At 35.4% G+C, this 17,122-nt stretch overlaps 1 protein-coding gene across 1 annotated transcript in view; it reads right to left on the bottom strand.

Moving 5' to 3' along the window:
- The window catches only part of SCIN (scinderin), a 75,682-nt gene that overhangs the window by 27,091 nt on the left and 31,469 nt on the right, over positions 1 to 17,122 (bottom strand). The window contains exon 5 of the mRNA XM_054496802.2: positions 673 to 765. Within this exon, the coding sequence (XP_054352777.1) occupies positions 673 to 765 (93 nt within the window). The remainder of the gene's footprint in view (positions 1 to 672; positions 766 to 17,122) is intronic.

A 17,122-nucleotide genomic window follows, 5' to 3' on the forward strand; every position in this document is an offset into this window, starting at 1 on the left:
GTCTTGCAGTTTTTGTTACCCTCAACAGAAAAAACAAACAAACAAAAAATAAAAAAAACTATAGATTTGGAAGGAACCTACTTTCTTTTTTGTGTGTGGATAAGAATACTTAGACCCAGAGTGGTTACGTCCTGTGCAAAGTCATGCTGCTAATCATGTGCTATAGAGCTGATATGGAAGTAGGTATGTTAATGCCTGGGACAGAACTGTTTTTACCCTGTTTCCCTCCAGCTGTTTCATTTGGTAGCTCAGCCCTCCTGTAACAAAGAACTCCTTCATTATGGCTAAAGACAATGTTTTAAATAGGGCAAAGACTTTTTATCAAGAATTTATAAGAAAAAGCTGATAAAATATTTTTACTCCATAAAGGAAACATTGTATTGAGTACTATATATCAAAAGATTGTTGCAAACTAGTACAGCAACAATATATAATTTTATGTAAGTCACAGCAATAAGTTCACATATTTGTTGTTTTCATAAAAATAACAAAAAGTATTAAAACTTAATTAAAAAAACATATAAGAGCAAAGAACTGATTCTATCTACACATTGCTCTTGGAGAGCAATGAGGAGAGTTCTCAACTGCAGCAAAGGGAATCCCTCCCTATACAGGCCTCTCTAGCTACATCCAGTACTGTAGAAACAATAAATTTGGTTACAGTGAACTCACCATGTATAGTTTAGCCATTTTCCTGTTACTTATGTCTGCTATAATGTCATCATCATCGCCTCCATCTGGAAGCTCTGGCTTTTCCCCTAAGACCTGGAAAAAAGTGAACAGTGGATGCAAAGATAAAGATCTCCCATTGAAGGATGCAGTTAGAAAAATACACTTATAAAGACATGGATTATAAAATATTTGCAATTAAAATGACCAGGCTCAAACACTTCTCATCAATGCATACAAGGTAGTCCTTTTCACATAGGTCAAATCAATCAATTGCATTAAGTAAACAAGCACTGAGGTTTCTTGTTTGCAACCTCAAACAATGAATTTCAAGAAAGGAAAATCCCTAATTTGAGAGCCTAGGTGTCCGTATTACTGAAAGCTAGAAGGAATTAATTAAAATTTGAGCTCTATGTTCAGCTCTGCGCAGAATTTCTTCTATGACCTCTGCTTCTAGAAATAATCTCTCAGTTTTATGAGTTTATTATAATAAAGATTTGAATCAAAATTACTATTTGGAGGTAAAATACTATTATAATTATTGACATATAGGATAAAGTGCAAGCTCTTGATCACCCAAATCATGCTTCGTTTTCTGCTGTATCCTTGGCACTTGGAACAGTTCTTGGGACATAGTATATGCTCAGTAAGTATTTGTCAAAATAATGAATAAATGAATTTATCTATTCTGTGCATATGTGATGCAATCCAAAAGTCCAAAAAAGTGTTTGGTAGAAAATACATTTGAATCTGCTTTGAATTTCTTTATATTAAAGTAAAAAATATGTCTATGAGTACCTTAATTAATTTATTAATTAACACAAACAGCATAGAATGTCAAGGACAGGAATCAAATATAAACTTATTTTAAATAATTTAATTTTTATAATATAGATATAAATTCAAGTTTAGAAAATGCAAAGATGTTCATTTAGATACAACAAATATTTAACACACAATAAGTTCCTTACATAATGTGTTTTTCCTTACAATATATTGCATAAAAATGTGTACTGCAAAATACCAGAAAACAATAAAAATGTACTTTAATCCTTGCATGAGTATAAGTACACTCTCAAATTTAGAGATGCATCAGAGAACTTATGTCCTCTGGGAACATACCTATCTTTTTATTTGTACTGTGATCAATAAAATGTTTTAGATACTGTACATGCTAAATGATAGTAATACAGTTTTTCTTTTTTTGCTAAAAATAGAATCAAGCAACAAACAAACAAACAAACAAAAAACTAAAACACTTGTGACCAAAAGCTTTTTCAAAAAAACACTTTTGGTAGAAGTATGTATAGCTTGTAAGAGCCATCAAAGATCTCCTCACATATACTTTTCTAATTCTACTCCAACTAAGACCGTAGTTTGGAATAAACAGTTTGTGTTAAGGGCATATCTAATACTAGGAAACCTCCCAGCGGGCGGACCCAGTCTGGGATTTGAGGCACACTCTAACTTTTAATTTTCAGACCACAATTCCCATATTAGCCAGGCATCTTAATTAGCTTCTCAAAGGACTGCAGCATAGTTGGGAATTGAACTCAAGGGATTTAGCAAAAACAGGCTTAACTCCAGAGGCAGAGAGATGCCATATATTGTCAGGTATCATCTCTAAGGATCACTTTAAAATTGAGTTCAACTAAGCATTTATCAAATATTTGAGGTCACTGGGGTATGTAAATGAGTCTCTAACCATGTTGTCCCACACTTAAGGACTTTACATCTGGCGTAGAAAGAGCAAAATAACTAAATATGTTCACTTTATCAACTAGGCCATACATTTTGATCTTTGACATAAACTGTAAACACAGCTTGGAAGATCATGCCTGAATGTAAAATATTTTCATTTTGGGTTGCCCACGCGATTGGCATTTAGCTCATGTAATCCTTTGTTGTATGTGAAATAACATATATTTTGACAATTTAATGGGGTACAAACACAGAGAAGCCTCATTTGAGGGTGTTACCTAAAAATTTCATCAATTGTTCTAGCCAAGATGTATCTTGCAAGTTTGGAGCTCCTCTTTCAATTACTTTCTGTAAGTTTCTGTTTAAAAGTATTGCCATCATCTAAATACTCCAAACTGAACTTATTTTCTACAAAACTAGCCACTCTCAATTCTCCATTTGTGTCAATGTATCTCTATTCTCTCCTCTTTATATGGACTTAATATTATGTGGTCAGTTTTAAATACTTCCTCTCCTCCAATTTGGATCTCCTACCCACTTAGTCATTATTATTATTTTTAATAATGGTTAGTCACTGATTCCTGTCTATTCCTGGACACTGGCTGCAAGGCCCCTTATTTCACATTACTCCTATGTTGTAGGAATATGACTCTAGAGCAAGGAAATCCTGTCATTTGCAACAACATGGATGAACCTATTGTACATTATGCGAAGTGAAATAAGCCAGACACAGAAAGATAAACAATGCATGATCTCATTAATATGTGGAATCCAAAATATCCAATTCATAGAAATACAGTGGTAGAATGGTGATTGCCAGGGGCTGAAAAATAGAGGAAATGGAGAAATGTTGGTGAAAGAATTCAAACTTTCAGGTATAAGATAAGTAAGTTCTGGAGACAAAGTATAGTATGATGGTTATAGTTATTAATAATGTAGTTTATACTTGAAATTTGCTAAGAGAGAAGATATTCAAATATTTTCATCACACACACACAATGTGAGGTGACAGATGTTAATTATCTTGATTGTGGTAATCATTTCACAACTTATACATCTATCAAAATATCACATTTTGTATATGACAAAGTTTGTACATATATATCTATCAAAATGTGATATTTTGATAGATATATATGTACAAACTTTGTCAATTATCCCTTTATAAAGCTGGAAAACATTTAAAATTTCTTTTTAAATTTTTAAAAAATAAAAAATAAAAAAGATTTATATTTTACATCTGCTGCAGTGGTTCCTGAACTTCAATGTACTCAAGCAACACCTGTGTAACTTTGCAAATACAGATTCTCAGCTGCCAGCCATTGAGTCAATAAACAGGTCTATGGTGAGGCCCAGGAATCTGCAATCTAGATTATTCTGAATTGGGTGCTCCCACTGACCCAAAACTTCTGTCTGAATCCCAAGTCCCCTTCAGATGCTGAATGTCATCTACCCTGCCTTATTTCTCAGCATTCCCCCTCCTCTAATCAGGCTGACATACTCGGTGTTCCCTATGGAAGCCATGCCCATTCCTTCCCCATAGCTAGCTAGGAGATTAATAATCGACCAGCTTCAGAGTTTCTAGGTTCTCATGACCTGTCTCAAGACCACCCTTGGTGTTTGTTTATTTCTTTCCCTACTATGATCCAAGGTGAACTTTTCTTTTTAAAACTTAAGCAGGCTTATGTGGAAATTTGTATTTTCAGATAAAAGGATCAGGCAGCCAAGAAACAATTGCTATACTCTTTTACTCTCTTAATCCTTAGTTTTTCACAGCATGTACATCTGTTTTTATTTATTCATTTATTTTTTACCTTTTAGTCAACTTTACCTACTTTGGATAAAAACTTCCAACATTTACACTGTCTTGTTCTCAAGATGTGGTTACCCTTCTTTATACAAAAAAGTCAAGATGTTTGGCCACTTTAGAATAAATATTTGTAATGCATCATAAGAAAACAATAGCTATGCATGACCTGGAAGAAGCACAATATATAACTCAAAGCTACATATCACTGTAGATGAAAATGTGCCAAGTTGGTGCCAAGTCCTAAAGGCATTTATCATTGAGGGTCTTATGTGCTCCCAGCAGAACTCTGAGAGAGAGGCAGAACCTGTATCATGATTACTTTAACTTCATAGATTAAGAAAATAAGACTGAAGGAAGTTAGGAGTTTTGCCTTAGATCCATGTCTCATAAATATTAAAGCAAATATGTAAACCCCAGGCCTTCTAACCTCTACTTCAAAGCTCTTTATATAGAAAATGAGGCATTTCATTCTTCTCACCTTAATCATTTTAGGGTAGATGACTCTGCTTTTATTTTCACTAAAAACAGAATCAGCTCACAGGTTCCAAGAATGAACATTTTAATTAGTAAATTCTGTATCTTACTTCTTTTCCTTAACTGAGAAACAATCAGTAGAGTGTAACATATGGAGCACAGAAATAAATTGTAAGAGTGAAGCTAATCCTTGTTGTTATGGTATATTTACTTGCTGCAAGGCATTTTATGCCTTAGGTAAGACAAATATTTGATAATAGGGAAGATCCACAGAGATATAAAATGACCGGTGATTCCAAGAATGCTGTGGTCTTATTTAGCCAGCTCCACCCACTCTAGATATAAGATTCCAACATTTACTCTGCTGCTCTCTCTCAGTGATGGCCTCAAAAATACCTTTATCCCTTTATTCATAAATAAAATAGAGGGTGATTTCATACATTAAAGAATGGATAAAGGTATTTTTGAGGAGGGAAAGCATGTGAGGTATTTTAGAGGTAGGAAAGCATATTTGGATAAAAAGACAAAGTGAACTGGGCCTCTGCAAGAGGTTTAGCTATAGCGCAGTGCTGTCCAGTAGAAATTTCTGCAATGATGAAATATTCCACATCTTTGCTGTCCAACACAGTTCTCACTAGCCATTTGTAGCTAATGAGTACCTGAAATGTGGCTAGTGTGACTGAGTAACTGAATTTTACATTTTATTTAATTTTAAGGAATTTAAACATAAACTTAAATAGTCACTCATGTCTTGAGGATGCCAGACGGAGAGTGCAACCCTAGAGGCCTCAGGGAATGCTGTGGCAGCACATTGCATGAACTTATCATGAGGCAGGACTGGGCTTCAGCATTCCTGGAATATCAGCGTATTAGAGGATAGATGTTGAAGGGTCAAACTCAGAAGAAAGTTACCCCAAAAGTTACTATAATATGGAAAGTTACCTTAAGTTACTATAACACAGAAAGCAAAATCACAAGTCATTAAAAGCCATAAGCCAGAATGCCAACTTATTAGACAAGAGCAGTTGTTTTCACTGGCTGCATATTAGAACCATCTGGGCTGATATAAAAAAGAATGCCAATGCCTGAATCCAATCTCTAGAAATTTGGATTTATTTATTCTGATTGGAGCCCATGCATTGTATATTTGAAAAGCCTTCTAGGCCTGGTTTGGTGATGTGATTCAAGTGCTCCGTGGCATCAGCTTTGCTAGCCTGGTTTATCTACCTCAACCATTGGGATAGGTCTGCCAAGCATTTCTGAGGTTCACATTAGCTTGTTAGAACACATCTCCCCTGGACAAATTATTAGGGCCTGGAGGTCTGGGAGCTGCTCTGGGGCAAATCTCAGGTATTAAGATTTCAGGTCATTTGCCTTTTCTGGACATCACCAAACCTTTTTCCCTAAGGCTTCAAACCCACTTTGGACATTTCTGTCTGATCAGTGCTTGGATGAACTCTTCCAAAACTTGCCTTTGGGGTTCCTAATTTCTATGCATTCCTCCATTGTCTTTTTGACACCTCCCTTCATTTGGCAGGATCAGGCAGGCTGAGCTGGGTGGAGCCACTACTAAGAGTCTCTGTAATCTCGTTTCCACATTTAAAATGGTATAATAAATAATGTGGTTCAATTATCATGTGATTATTACTATGACTAGCATATGGTGAAAATTCAACAAATGGTAGATCCTGTACCCTTTCTTCACCTTTATATATGCAGAGTCAAATCTTTCCCTGGTGAAAGCATTACTCTTTCTGTCTTATACAACCCTGCATATTACTGGAATAATCCTTTGCATAATGATTTTACCACTGGACTTCTTGCCACGCACCTCCTCATGGACTTACACTTTATTATTTGTTCATGTACTGATCTAATGATTTTATAAAGCAGTCTATATGTCTTGGTAATGTACCTCTGTCAAAAGGTACATTTCCCGTCACGGGAAAAAAAGGCAGGAGAAACTATATCTTAGATTTAAACTACAAATTGAATATAGATCTGTATGTCCCTCTCCAGGCAAAACCTAGAGAAAAGTCTTTTATGCAATCAGCAGAAGAGTAGGTGACAATGCTGAAAAAAAGGAATACGGTATAGTAATCTCTTCCTTTCATTGAAGTCCACAATTGTGGTGTCTATGATGTCGTTAGTCCTTGATTATAAAACGAATTCTCTGATCCTCCTTCTGTGTTTCCATCATATTTTCCCATATAGTCTTGTACATATGACCTTATTTTGGTGAGGCAAGATATATCTGTTATGTAAGGTTTATTTCTTGAGTGTCTATAATATTCTGGCTCTGTGGGAAAGAGCTGAGTCTACAGTGGTTAACAGGTTAGCTTTGATTCCTGCTTTAGGTGAACTAACTTTCAGTGCAGTGTTTTAGCTGTTTGGAGTTGCTATAACAGAATACCACAAATTAGGTAATCTATAAAGAAAATAAATTTATTTCTCACATTATGAAGTCCAATATCAAGGTAGCAGAATCTGGTGAGGCCTTCTTGCTACCTCATCTCATGGTATAAGGAAGAAAGGCAAGAGAATGTGGAGAGCAAGAGAGCAAGAAGGGGCCAAACTCACTTTTATATAATAATAAACCCACTCTCAAGAAATAACCCACTTCTGCAATAATAATGTCAAACTATTCATGAGGGCTCTAGTCATCTCTTATTAGGTCCCATTTCCCAAAACTGCTGGGTCCATAAAGACCATTCTCCTCCTCTCACGACTGGGGCTTCACTACGGTGTCTCTGGTAACATTATTAGTCTCAGTAACTTCTTGCTTATTTTCACTGACTTTGGAAAAGATCACCCTCTGGTACTCTAAGTTGGATAAAAAACTAAGTTGGATAAGGGGAGAAATGGAGAAGAAAATAGGGCACCCCTATAATGAGAACATGAGCTAAACCTCGAGTATTTTTTCACTGCCCTGTATCACCATATACATATACGTATACACACATTTATATGAACTTGTTTAATTTTATCTCATCTTATCCTTTGAGGAGAAGGTACATAAACCTGATTTATATATAACTTTTCATTCAATTTGGCCAAGTTTTGTTTCAATGGCAAGGGAGTTGGGAAAACTTTTTTATCTACATAATCCAGAAAATTTCCAAGCACGAAATTTTAATTGAGCAAACTCAAAAATGGCTTTTCAAGTACTCTGAGGCACTTAAAAATATTTGCATGCCTTCTATGTTATACATTAAGAAAATGTATATTTTTTCCAAAAAAAAATGTGTACCCCAATTACCCTGAACCTAATGCCTCTGTAATTTGGATGAAGGGCTGAATGCTAATGGTAAGAGATAAAAAACAAAGGGGTAAGCCAGTTGAATTAGTCAATTTTCACACTGCTATAAAGAAATACCTGATACTGGGTAATTAATGAAGAAAAAAGGTTTAATTGACTCACTGTTCCGCATGACTGGGGATGCCTCAAGAAACTTACAATCATGGCAGAAGGTGAAGGGGAAGCAAGGCACATCTTATATGGCAGCAGGAGAGAGAGAGTGAACACACAGGAAAAAACTACCACCTTTAAAACCATCAGACCTTGTGAGAACTCCCTCACTAGCTCGAGAACAACATGGGTGAAACTGCCACCATGATCCAATCACCTCCCACCAGATCCCTCCCTTGATGTGTGGGGATTACAATTACAGATGAGATTTGGGTGGGGACACAGAGCCAAACCATATCACCAGTCCACTAAGTACAAACACTGTGCTATTAAAACTAGTAATTATTATATGGAATATATAAAATGAGGCATAATTATCAAACATTTCTGGCAAAGTTTTTGAAGTTATAAAATAACTTCACAGCAGTTGGGATTTCCCTTGCTCTCTATGTTTAAGATCACAGTGTCTGTAAGAAAGATAGTTTGGGTGTGATCCACAGATTTCTTATTCTTATTTCTACTTAAGCAAGTTACATAGCCTCTCTAAGACTCAGTTTCCTCATCTGTAAAGTAAGGATGTAGCAGATGCTATTGGTGCTCTGCCCATATCACCTTGATCTAACTTAGAGGTCATTTGCAGATAGTGTCTTAAAGCTCTAAGTCTTCTGCTCTCTACATGGTGGCATTATCTGGCCATGGAGCTGTCTATAGATAGTATCTTAAAGTTCAAAGTCTTTTGCTTTCTATCTGGTGGCATTATCTAGCCATGGAGCTGTACTGTGTCCAAATACAAGGCAGACTGCAGGTTCTGGGGCATTAAGAACCAAGGAGCAACGCTCAAGCAATGAGGGATGGGAATTACTGGCTAGACCCAGCAACCACTCAGCCTTCTGAGGGCTAATGCCTGAGGGTCTCTTTGGGACTTAACCCCAGTTGCTCACTGCAGTAAGACACCTGTCAACAAAATGTTGTCTCACTTTACTCCCACTTGATGCTTTCAGGATCACCTTTCAAATAACAACCTGCCCCCAAGTCCCTGTCTCAGAGTCAACTTTTGGAGGAACACAACATAGACAGGGAATAAAAGATGTCTCCATTTCATAGTAAGGGTTTTAAGAATTAAATCCTGTAAAGCCCCTAGAAGAGTGCCTCTTCTATGGTTAGCACTGAATATTTGTCAGGGTAGTAGTTGTTAGCTCTTTTGCAGCAATTAAAATCCATTTCCTAGATTATTTAATTCCTGTGTTAATAAGAAGAAGCACTTGTATGCTATCAAGAAAATGTAACAAAAAGATTAAGGAATAAACAGAAAGTTCAGCCTACCAGTGAGCCATCTACATTTACCCTTGCAGAATACAAGATGAGAGAAGTCGTGCCATTCCCTAACAATAGTCTTCTATAACAGTGAATATCACAATGCAGTTGTAGAGCATTTGCTCCTTGTTTCAAAACTGTTTTTAATCAATATATTTGTCTTCTCTACATGCACTCTATCAGACATCGTTAAGATGTATTTTTGACAGCAGATTGCAGACCATTAATATTTAATTTCTCTGTGATACATGGTATATGACTTCACTTACCAACATAGTTCTATGAAGCTTTTTTGTTTACATACAGATATTAATATATTTTAGTAGCATGTTAGTAACTTTTTCATGATTAGTAGATTATGGGATATCTAACGCTGAGAATTTCCTATTGGTTTCCACTGAGCAGAATACTGTATTTACATGAACAAACATCCTTTCCTTACAAAGTCGCTTTAAAGCCTTTAAATAAACATATTATTACATATACATTTTTTCAAAATAATGTAATTCTAAAAATTGTGATGCACTAGACACCCCTGCAAACATAATAGCAATTCTGATATAGTAACACTAGTTTATACAAGTGCTGTCAGTATAACCCAGTTCCAACACTCTGTGATTCTAGGCTCTGGAAAAACAGTACTTGGAAACACAATCCAGGTGGCCACCATTTAAGGACGCTCTTTCCAATATGTGAGCATATTTCCTCATGATATTAAACAAATGCTTGTTATCAAATACATACTAAGGAGATATGAATGGCTGAATCTTGCATATTTAACATTTTCGTATCTGGGCTTGGCTAACTCTAAGCACAATATGTAAGAGGAAACTGATACAAAGTAAATATTATTGTTTATTATTACATACTTAAAAACTAATTTACAAAATGAATGCAAGAAATCATGAATCACTGAATCAGAGACCTGGCCCTTTTATATCTGTGTTTAGCTGATTCTTAGCACAAAGGATAAGATGAACTTGACCTAAAATTACTGAAAAAATACAGTCTGACTGTTAGTTTTTTTAAAATATATTATCACTATTGTGACAAGTGGAACACTAAAAGGATAGAACAGAAACTGCCATTATAGTTCAATATTTATATTCGCTTATCAATTCAGATACACACCTTGTGGGGCAAAGATCCATCCCTCTCCCCTGTCCTACCCATTAAATCCATCTGTCTTGGAACTGCATTATCCTATTTACAGAGTCTATTGATATTCCCTCACTTCAGCTGCAAGCTAAAGGGAAAATTACCTCATTCAGAGATGATTACCAAGTGGTGTTAACTTGGACGGATTATATAACAGTGGTACCTTGTCTGTAAGGTTACAACTCTTCGTGATGAACTTCGGTGTGACAAAGGGGGAGATTATGTGAAATGTTATCACTTTATTGCAGCATATGATAAGCTGTTACTATATGAATTTCTTATCTTTGTTCAGAACATTTCAACTTCCCCCACTGGATGAATTGGTGAGGAACAAAACGGGTATCCAAATTCAATACTAGAAATCCAAGCAACAAATTCATTAAATTAAATAACAAGAAATGAATAGTGTCTTGAACAGTGCTTGGCAAGCAGTAAGCCATCAATACATGGTAGATCTAAATAGCTAGAGCAACACTAGTGTTCTAGAGAGCGTTGCAACCTTGGGGCAGGTACTCCTTATCACTGCAATACTTTGGATTTCAGGAGTGTACTAAGTATTATTGCAGTAAAGCAAAATGGAGAAAATGCATTAATTACAATGCAGCAAAGAGGAGAAAAAGAAAGATTCCTACTTGCTTGTATCTCTGATAGTTCATCTCTTCTCTATATGCAGTGTAGCCTCAGGACTAATTTAGAGAGGGTTGCAAATATATCTCCCTTTAACTTAAAAATCTTTGAATGGTAAGTCGGTAAATGGACCTCCTCTTTCCCAGTGACTCTCATAATAATGTTATTTCAATCAAATGACAAATACTTGATGAGCAGTGCCTATGTGTCAGGCACAATGCTACATGAATGAGGGATTCCAAAATATTTAAGACATTGTTTAATTTCCCAAGGACTTACAAAAAGTCATAGGAAAATAAAAGCAGGATAAATAAGGAAGCTAAAACTACTTGGAAAACACACAAGTATTTAGACCCAACTGATAACTCAGACAATTCAAATTTCCATTCTTACAAAGTACAGGGTTTCGACTAGAATGAAAAAAAATAGGAGGGCAACAGAAAAATAGTTTAATGAGTTATTTTTTGTGTGGGTATTACAAACCCATAAAACAACCTTAATCTATTTTTTTTTATTTTAAGAGACAGAGTCACTTTATGTTGCCCAGGCTGGAGTGCAGCGGCTATTTACGGGCATGATCATAGCTCACAGCATCCTTGAACTCCTGGACTCAAGCAATCCTCCCATCAGAGCTTCCCAAATAGCTGGCACTATAGATGTGCACCACCAGCCTAGCTGTATATCTATTTATATCATTTTCCTATAAAGCTTTAGACGCTTTCAAAAGTGCTAAATATATTGTTCCAAAGTGGTTGTGAGGGGGATTTTCACAAAGCTCCCTATTTCAATTACTAGTACTTCTTTGGTTCATTCGATACAACCCTACAAAGACAAATGGAGAATGACTGATTTATCTAATCAAAGATCACTCCCCAGAAATAAAGCTCTTTCCTCTCTCTGTAGTATCATTTTCAAAACAGTCATTCTTTATTTAAATGTACAACTATATTTTCATTAAAATATTAAAATATAAACCCATGTAAGTCCAGTAAACTCAGGACAAACATTTCCACAGAAAAACTTTAAGGAATGCTGACAAAATCCTAAGCTTCCAAATTCCAATTTGATTTGGTAATCTTTTACTTTGTATTCTGAAATGTATGAATGTTCCAATGATCAAATTATTAAAATTTAAAAATCACTCCTATTTCTGTAAATTTAAAAGAACTTTGGAAGCACTAGCAATGTGCACAGCCTTTTGACATTAAGTTTGGGGGAAGAATAAGACAAATGTACTAGATGACTCAATAATAAAGCACTACATCTGTGTAGATCCTTGGAGTTCACGGAGCAAATTCACCTTTAGTCCAGAGCAGTGAGCAGTGGTGGCCCCAACAGTTCCCAAAGAGGCAGCACTGGAATTGCAGGCAACAGCCAATCAGGGTAGCCAGGCCAGTGGGCAGCAGTGTTACATGCTGTCCTGGCAAGAAAAGAATTGGAGTTTTGTGGCTGCTGGATTCTAAAAGGGGTGATGACCTGACCTGAGAGGGACATAAGGTAACATGCATTTTAATTCATAGATGAAGAGTTTTAGATACTAGCTACATGTTTCCTACTGTGTGAAGCACTTTCACTTGGAGTATATGCCATCTGCCTAATATGTGGGACAGTATTGCACTAAGTATAAATAAGCTCAAGACTTGTTCGTTGTTTTTTGAGAGGCTGGTTTTAACTATCACCTGAAAAAAGAAGAGGAGCAGAATATTTGTATTATCCTTTCTAAGTACCAACTGCCCTTCTATATAAATCTAGCTGGTCTTAAAACTTATTTTAATCAGCATATGACTTTGTTCATGTCTACATCAACAATATCACCTAAAACACGGAATTTTTAAAGCAGTACCATCCCCTAAAAAACAGAAAAACAAGCATACTTAGTTTCTGAAACTATATATTTCACAGTTAATTGTCTTAATTATCCAAATACTAGTGGGCAATGAGTTAGAGCTGTAAGGGCTACACAAATATAAAGGCAGTGCCTGCCCTCAAGGAACTTAGTATTGATAACATATAAATTTTATTTTGCAAAGTACTTTGAACAAATATGGCTACAAATTTACTCTTTGCCTTAATAGGCTTTGTAGAGTACATCTCTAAAAGATAACTTAAGAACTATCTTCACTATTCAACTCTAGTTTTTACTAACAGGACAGCCAGATCAGCATAGAGTAAATATCCCATCAACTTTCCAAGAGAATGGCTGAATACATTCTTTGTTTTCATACTGTGAATTATGACTTATAAAAACAAAAGGAACACATTTTCTATTTTGGGAGAACCTTTGGAGTTTAATCTAGACTATATGCTAATATCATAAAGTCTAAAATAGGATTTTCATCATGAAAAGTCTTCCAACAAATTGTGGTGTTATTCAGACCATGCTCTCTGGCCTCTGAAGACCCTCACGATTCTATTCCCACACTTTCTGACTATTTTCTAGTGCATGCTTATCTCCTCAACCAGACAATAAAGTAAGCAGAGTCTTCAAACTTCGTTGGGAACCAACCCTGCACTTGATAAACAGTTATTAATGGAGACATAATATGTTATTCTGATTTTCTTTTTTTTAGGTCAAAAATCTGAAACATTCATTGCATGTATGACTTTCCAGAGAGCCTTACAGTCGTTTTTATAAAAGCAAGAGTTCAACAACAGTTCAGCAACACAGCATCTGCCTACCATATCCCTGCAGTATTTTTACTGCCAGTATTTCACCACCAGCATTTACAATGATTATAGGCTTAACGAATTCATTAAACTATATTTAAAAAGTCTTTCCAGAATAAAAAAAATTGTTGTTGTGTCAAACAACTTGCCCCTTCTTCATCTTCATTCTTTTTATATCTACCAGATGCTGGGTTTTTTTCTTAATGAAAGTCTATAAAACATAGATATTTTTTTCCTTGGGTTTTTTGTTTGGTTGGTTGGTTTTTGTTTTGTTTTTGTTTCTGTTTTTATTTTTTGCTTTCCTCCTAATGTTTACAAAATGATTAATCAAGGAATAAAGTTTGGGACCTTAGGGCTAGTGAAATATTTAATTTTTCTTCACATTCACTGATTATTTTAAATATGAAAAGAAGAAAGATCACGAAAAAAGCTTTACATAATTTATGTGCAGTCATTTATGGTAAATATATTTGCAGCAAAAACAAGCTCAGAGTAGAATTTGACTTTAGTTACAGAGTTTAGTTTTTTCCACCTACAGGATTGTCTTCCTATTTAGGCACATGGGCTTTTAAAAGTACTAAAGATGCAGAAAGGAGGGTGGGCACACATCCTGTTTCCCCAGACAGTCTTGTTAATGATGGTTGTGTCCTGTCTCCTCAGTGCCCCCTTTTACTCTACAATGTGCTTTGTATGGAGGATAAATTTATGGTCATCCTGGAGATAAGCCATATAAAAACTGTGTGAAAATAGTGTGATCAATAGCTGAAATACTTCAAACTAAAGATAAATTTTTCAAAAGACTCTCAGAAAAGTTTGAGTTTCAGTGTTGAGCACTTTAATGTCTTAGACAAGTTCAAAAAATTCAGCACTCAATACAGAGTAATGAAAACAGGCTCATTTAATTGATTAAAATATCCTTGCTTTCAAGCCATTTCAAACTTTCACACAGACAGGCTTTCAAAGCTTTTAAAGTTAATAATTTTAAAAGAACCCCATTAGAAATGAATTTTTTAAAAGGTCAAATTTAGGCCGGGCGCGGAGGCCCATGCCTGTAATTTCAGCACTTTGGGAGGCCACAGCCGGCGGATCACAACGCAGGAATTTGAGACCAGCCTGGCCAACAGAGTGAAACCCTGTCTCTACTAAAAATGCAAAAAATTAGCTGGGTGTGGTGGCGGGTGCCTGTAATCCCAGCTACTTGGGAGGCTGAGGCAGGAGAATCACTTGAACCTGGAAGGCGGAGGCTGCAGTGAGCCGAGACCATACCACTGCACTCTAGACCGGGTGACAGTGCAAGACTCCAGCTCAAAAAAAAAATAAATAAATAAAACGTCACATTTAAAATATATTTGAAAAATTTTTAGATTTTCAGACTCCATCTCTAGTAAAATCAACAGTTGCACTAGAGTCTCAGAAAAAGAAATGCCATTTTTAAATTTTAAACAAGGATACTCTGTGTGTGTGTGTGTGTGTGTTTATGTGTGCATGCGTGCTATAGACTGGTTTGGAACACTTCTGAAACCTATTAGTTCCCTTCTAAGAAAAATATTTGCTAAATGCATAAAAGAAGATACAAAGTATTATAATGGAAATAAATTACATTGAAATGCAACTATTAAAATATCAAAATACATATATTTTAAAGTTTGGTAAAGTAATATACGAGCTTTTCATTAACTCATTAAATACTAGTGAGCAGAAGATCTAATAACAATAATAATTACCAAGTAGCAATAAGCATAAACGTATTTTGAGGTTGTGTACAATAGCTATAATGGGAGCTGAAAAGTCACAGGACTGTTCTGCTACTCACGTTTGCTTATTACTTTCACAATTGGAGGAAAGGCCGTATTTCAGTTATGAGGTTAGTGAAAATAAAGTTGTAATTCTTCCCAACCAAGTTCATGGGCTTTTTGTATTCTATCCTTATCATTACAACACTAAGAAAGCCTAGAAGTCAAACAAGTTTGTTATAGGTGTTCAATTAATTAATCAAATAATTACTCTTTCTTGTAATCAGGCTACAAAACTACATTTCCAAAAACGAAAGCCCACTGAATGCTTTTTTTTTTCCTTATCTAATAAAGGTTTTCACTGAAAATTCATCTCAGTTGATTGTGTGAGTGAAAGCAGTCAAATAAAATGTAGTATAGACACTGAACGTATTGAACGAAAACAAAGTGGGTGCTTTGTAGGATTTTTCTAAAAACCAAACTGAGGAGTCTTGGAAACACAGACATCACATTTTATCTTAAGCATTATATCTCTTTATCCTTATCACTAATATTTTAAAGTCAAATTATATTTTTGCACAGTTTTTCTTCATTTGCATTTTCTTATTTTAATTTTACAGTGTAATGTATTGACTGTTTACACTTTCTTTTTCAAAACATTGAATGAAATCCAATAAGCAAGGACACCACGTATGTACATGCACAGCAAGGCCCCTCAGCCACAGCAGCATCACTTCCTGGAACAGACTACAAGTGGCAAATGAGTGGTAATTAAACACAGTTGCTGCCCAAGAGGTAAGGTAGAAGCATAGATCATTAGAATCTAAATGGACCAGAGAAGCCATTTTGTCTAACCCTTCACTTTGCAAATGAGGAATCAGAGACAATGAGTAGTCAGGAGACTTGCTTTGGGCCAAGGGTGACCCTGGAGAAGCATGAGTGATATCTGATAGTTAATGTAACACTCTTCTTACCACTTCACAGGGCGAGTCCTGTTCCTGAGTCTGATTCTATCCAAGCATAGCTATTGAGACAAGGGGTTACAGTCAACTAGAAATACATCTTATTTATAGAGTTTTGCTTCCAAATATGCCAAGTTAGAAGACTTACATGGTTGATCCCATCTCTAGAACAGAGGCCTTAAAAGAATATTAAAAGATCAAGAATTCGTTTTGAATACTTTTCAAAGTCTGATTTATTAGCTATGTTATTCTAACCAGTAAAAATCCAGTAAAACCATCCCTAATTTTATCTTAATTTTTTAAATGGCCTTTTTTTCTGATTATAAAATGAATCATATATGTTAATTATAACAAAGACAAATGAAGAAGAAAAATAAGCAGCCACATCCCAAGATGTAATACTGGTAATATTTTAGCACATTTTTCTAGGTATGTACATATGTATGAATACAGAGCTATATACACATATTATATATTAGTATAATGCATATAAAATTTTATATTCTGTCTTTTCTCCTAGCATTATACCATGAGAATTTCCCCGCTGAATTAAAATTATTTCCAAAACATCATTAATGTGAAAGTCTGTGTCTGGGCA

The sequence above is a fragment of the Pongo pygmaeus genome, chromosome 6 (genome assembly GCF_028885625.2).
Source record: "Pongo pygmaeus isolate AG05252 chromosome 6, NHGRI_mPonPyg2-v2.0_pri, whole genome shotgun sequence".
NCBI classification, from domain to species: Eukaryota; Metazoa; Chordata; class Mammalia; order Primates; family Hominidae; genus Pongo; species Pongo pygmaeus.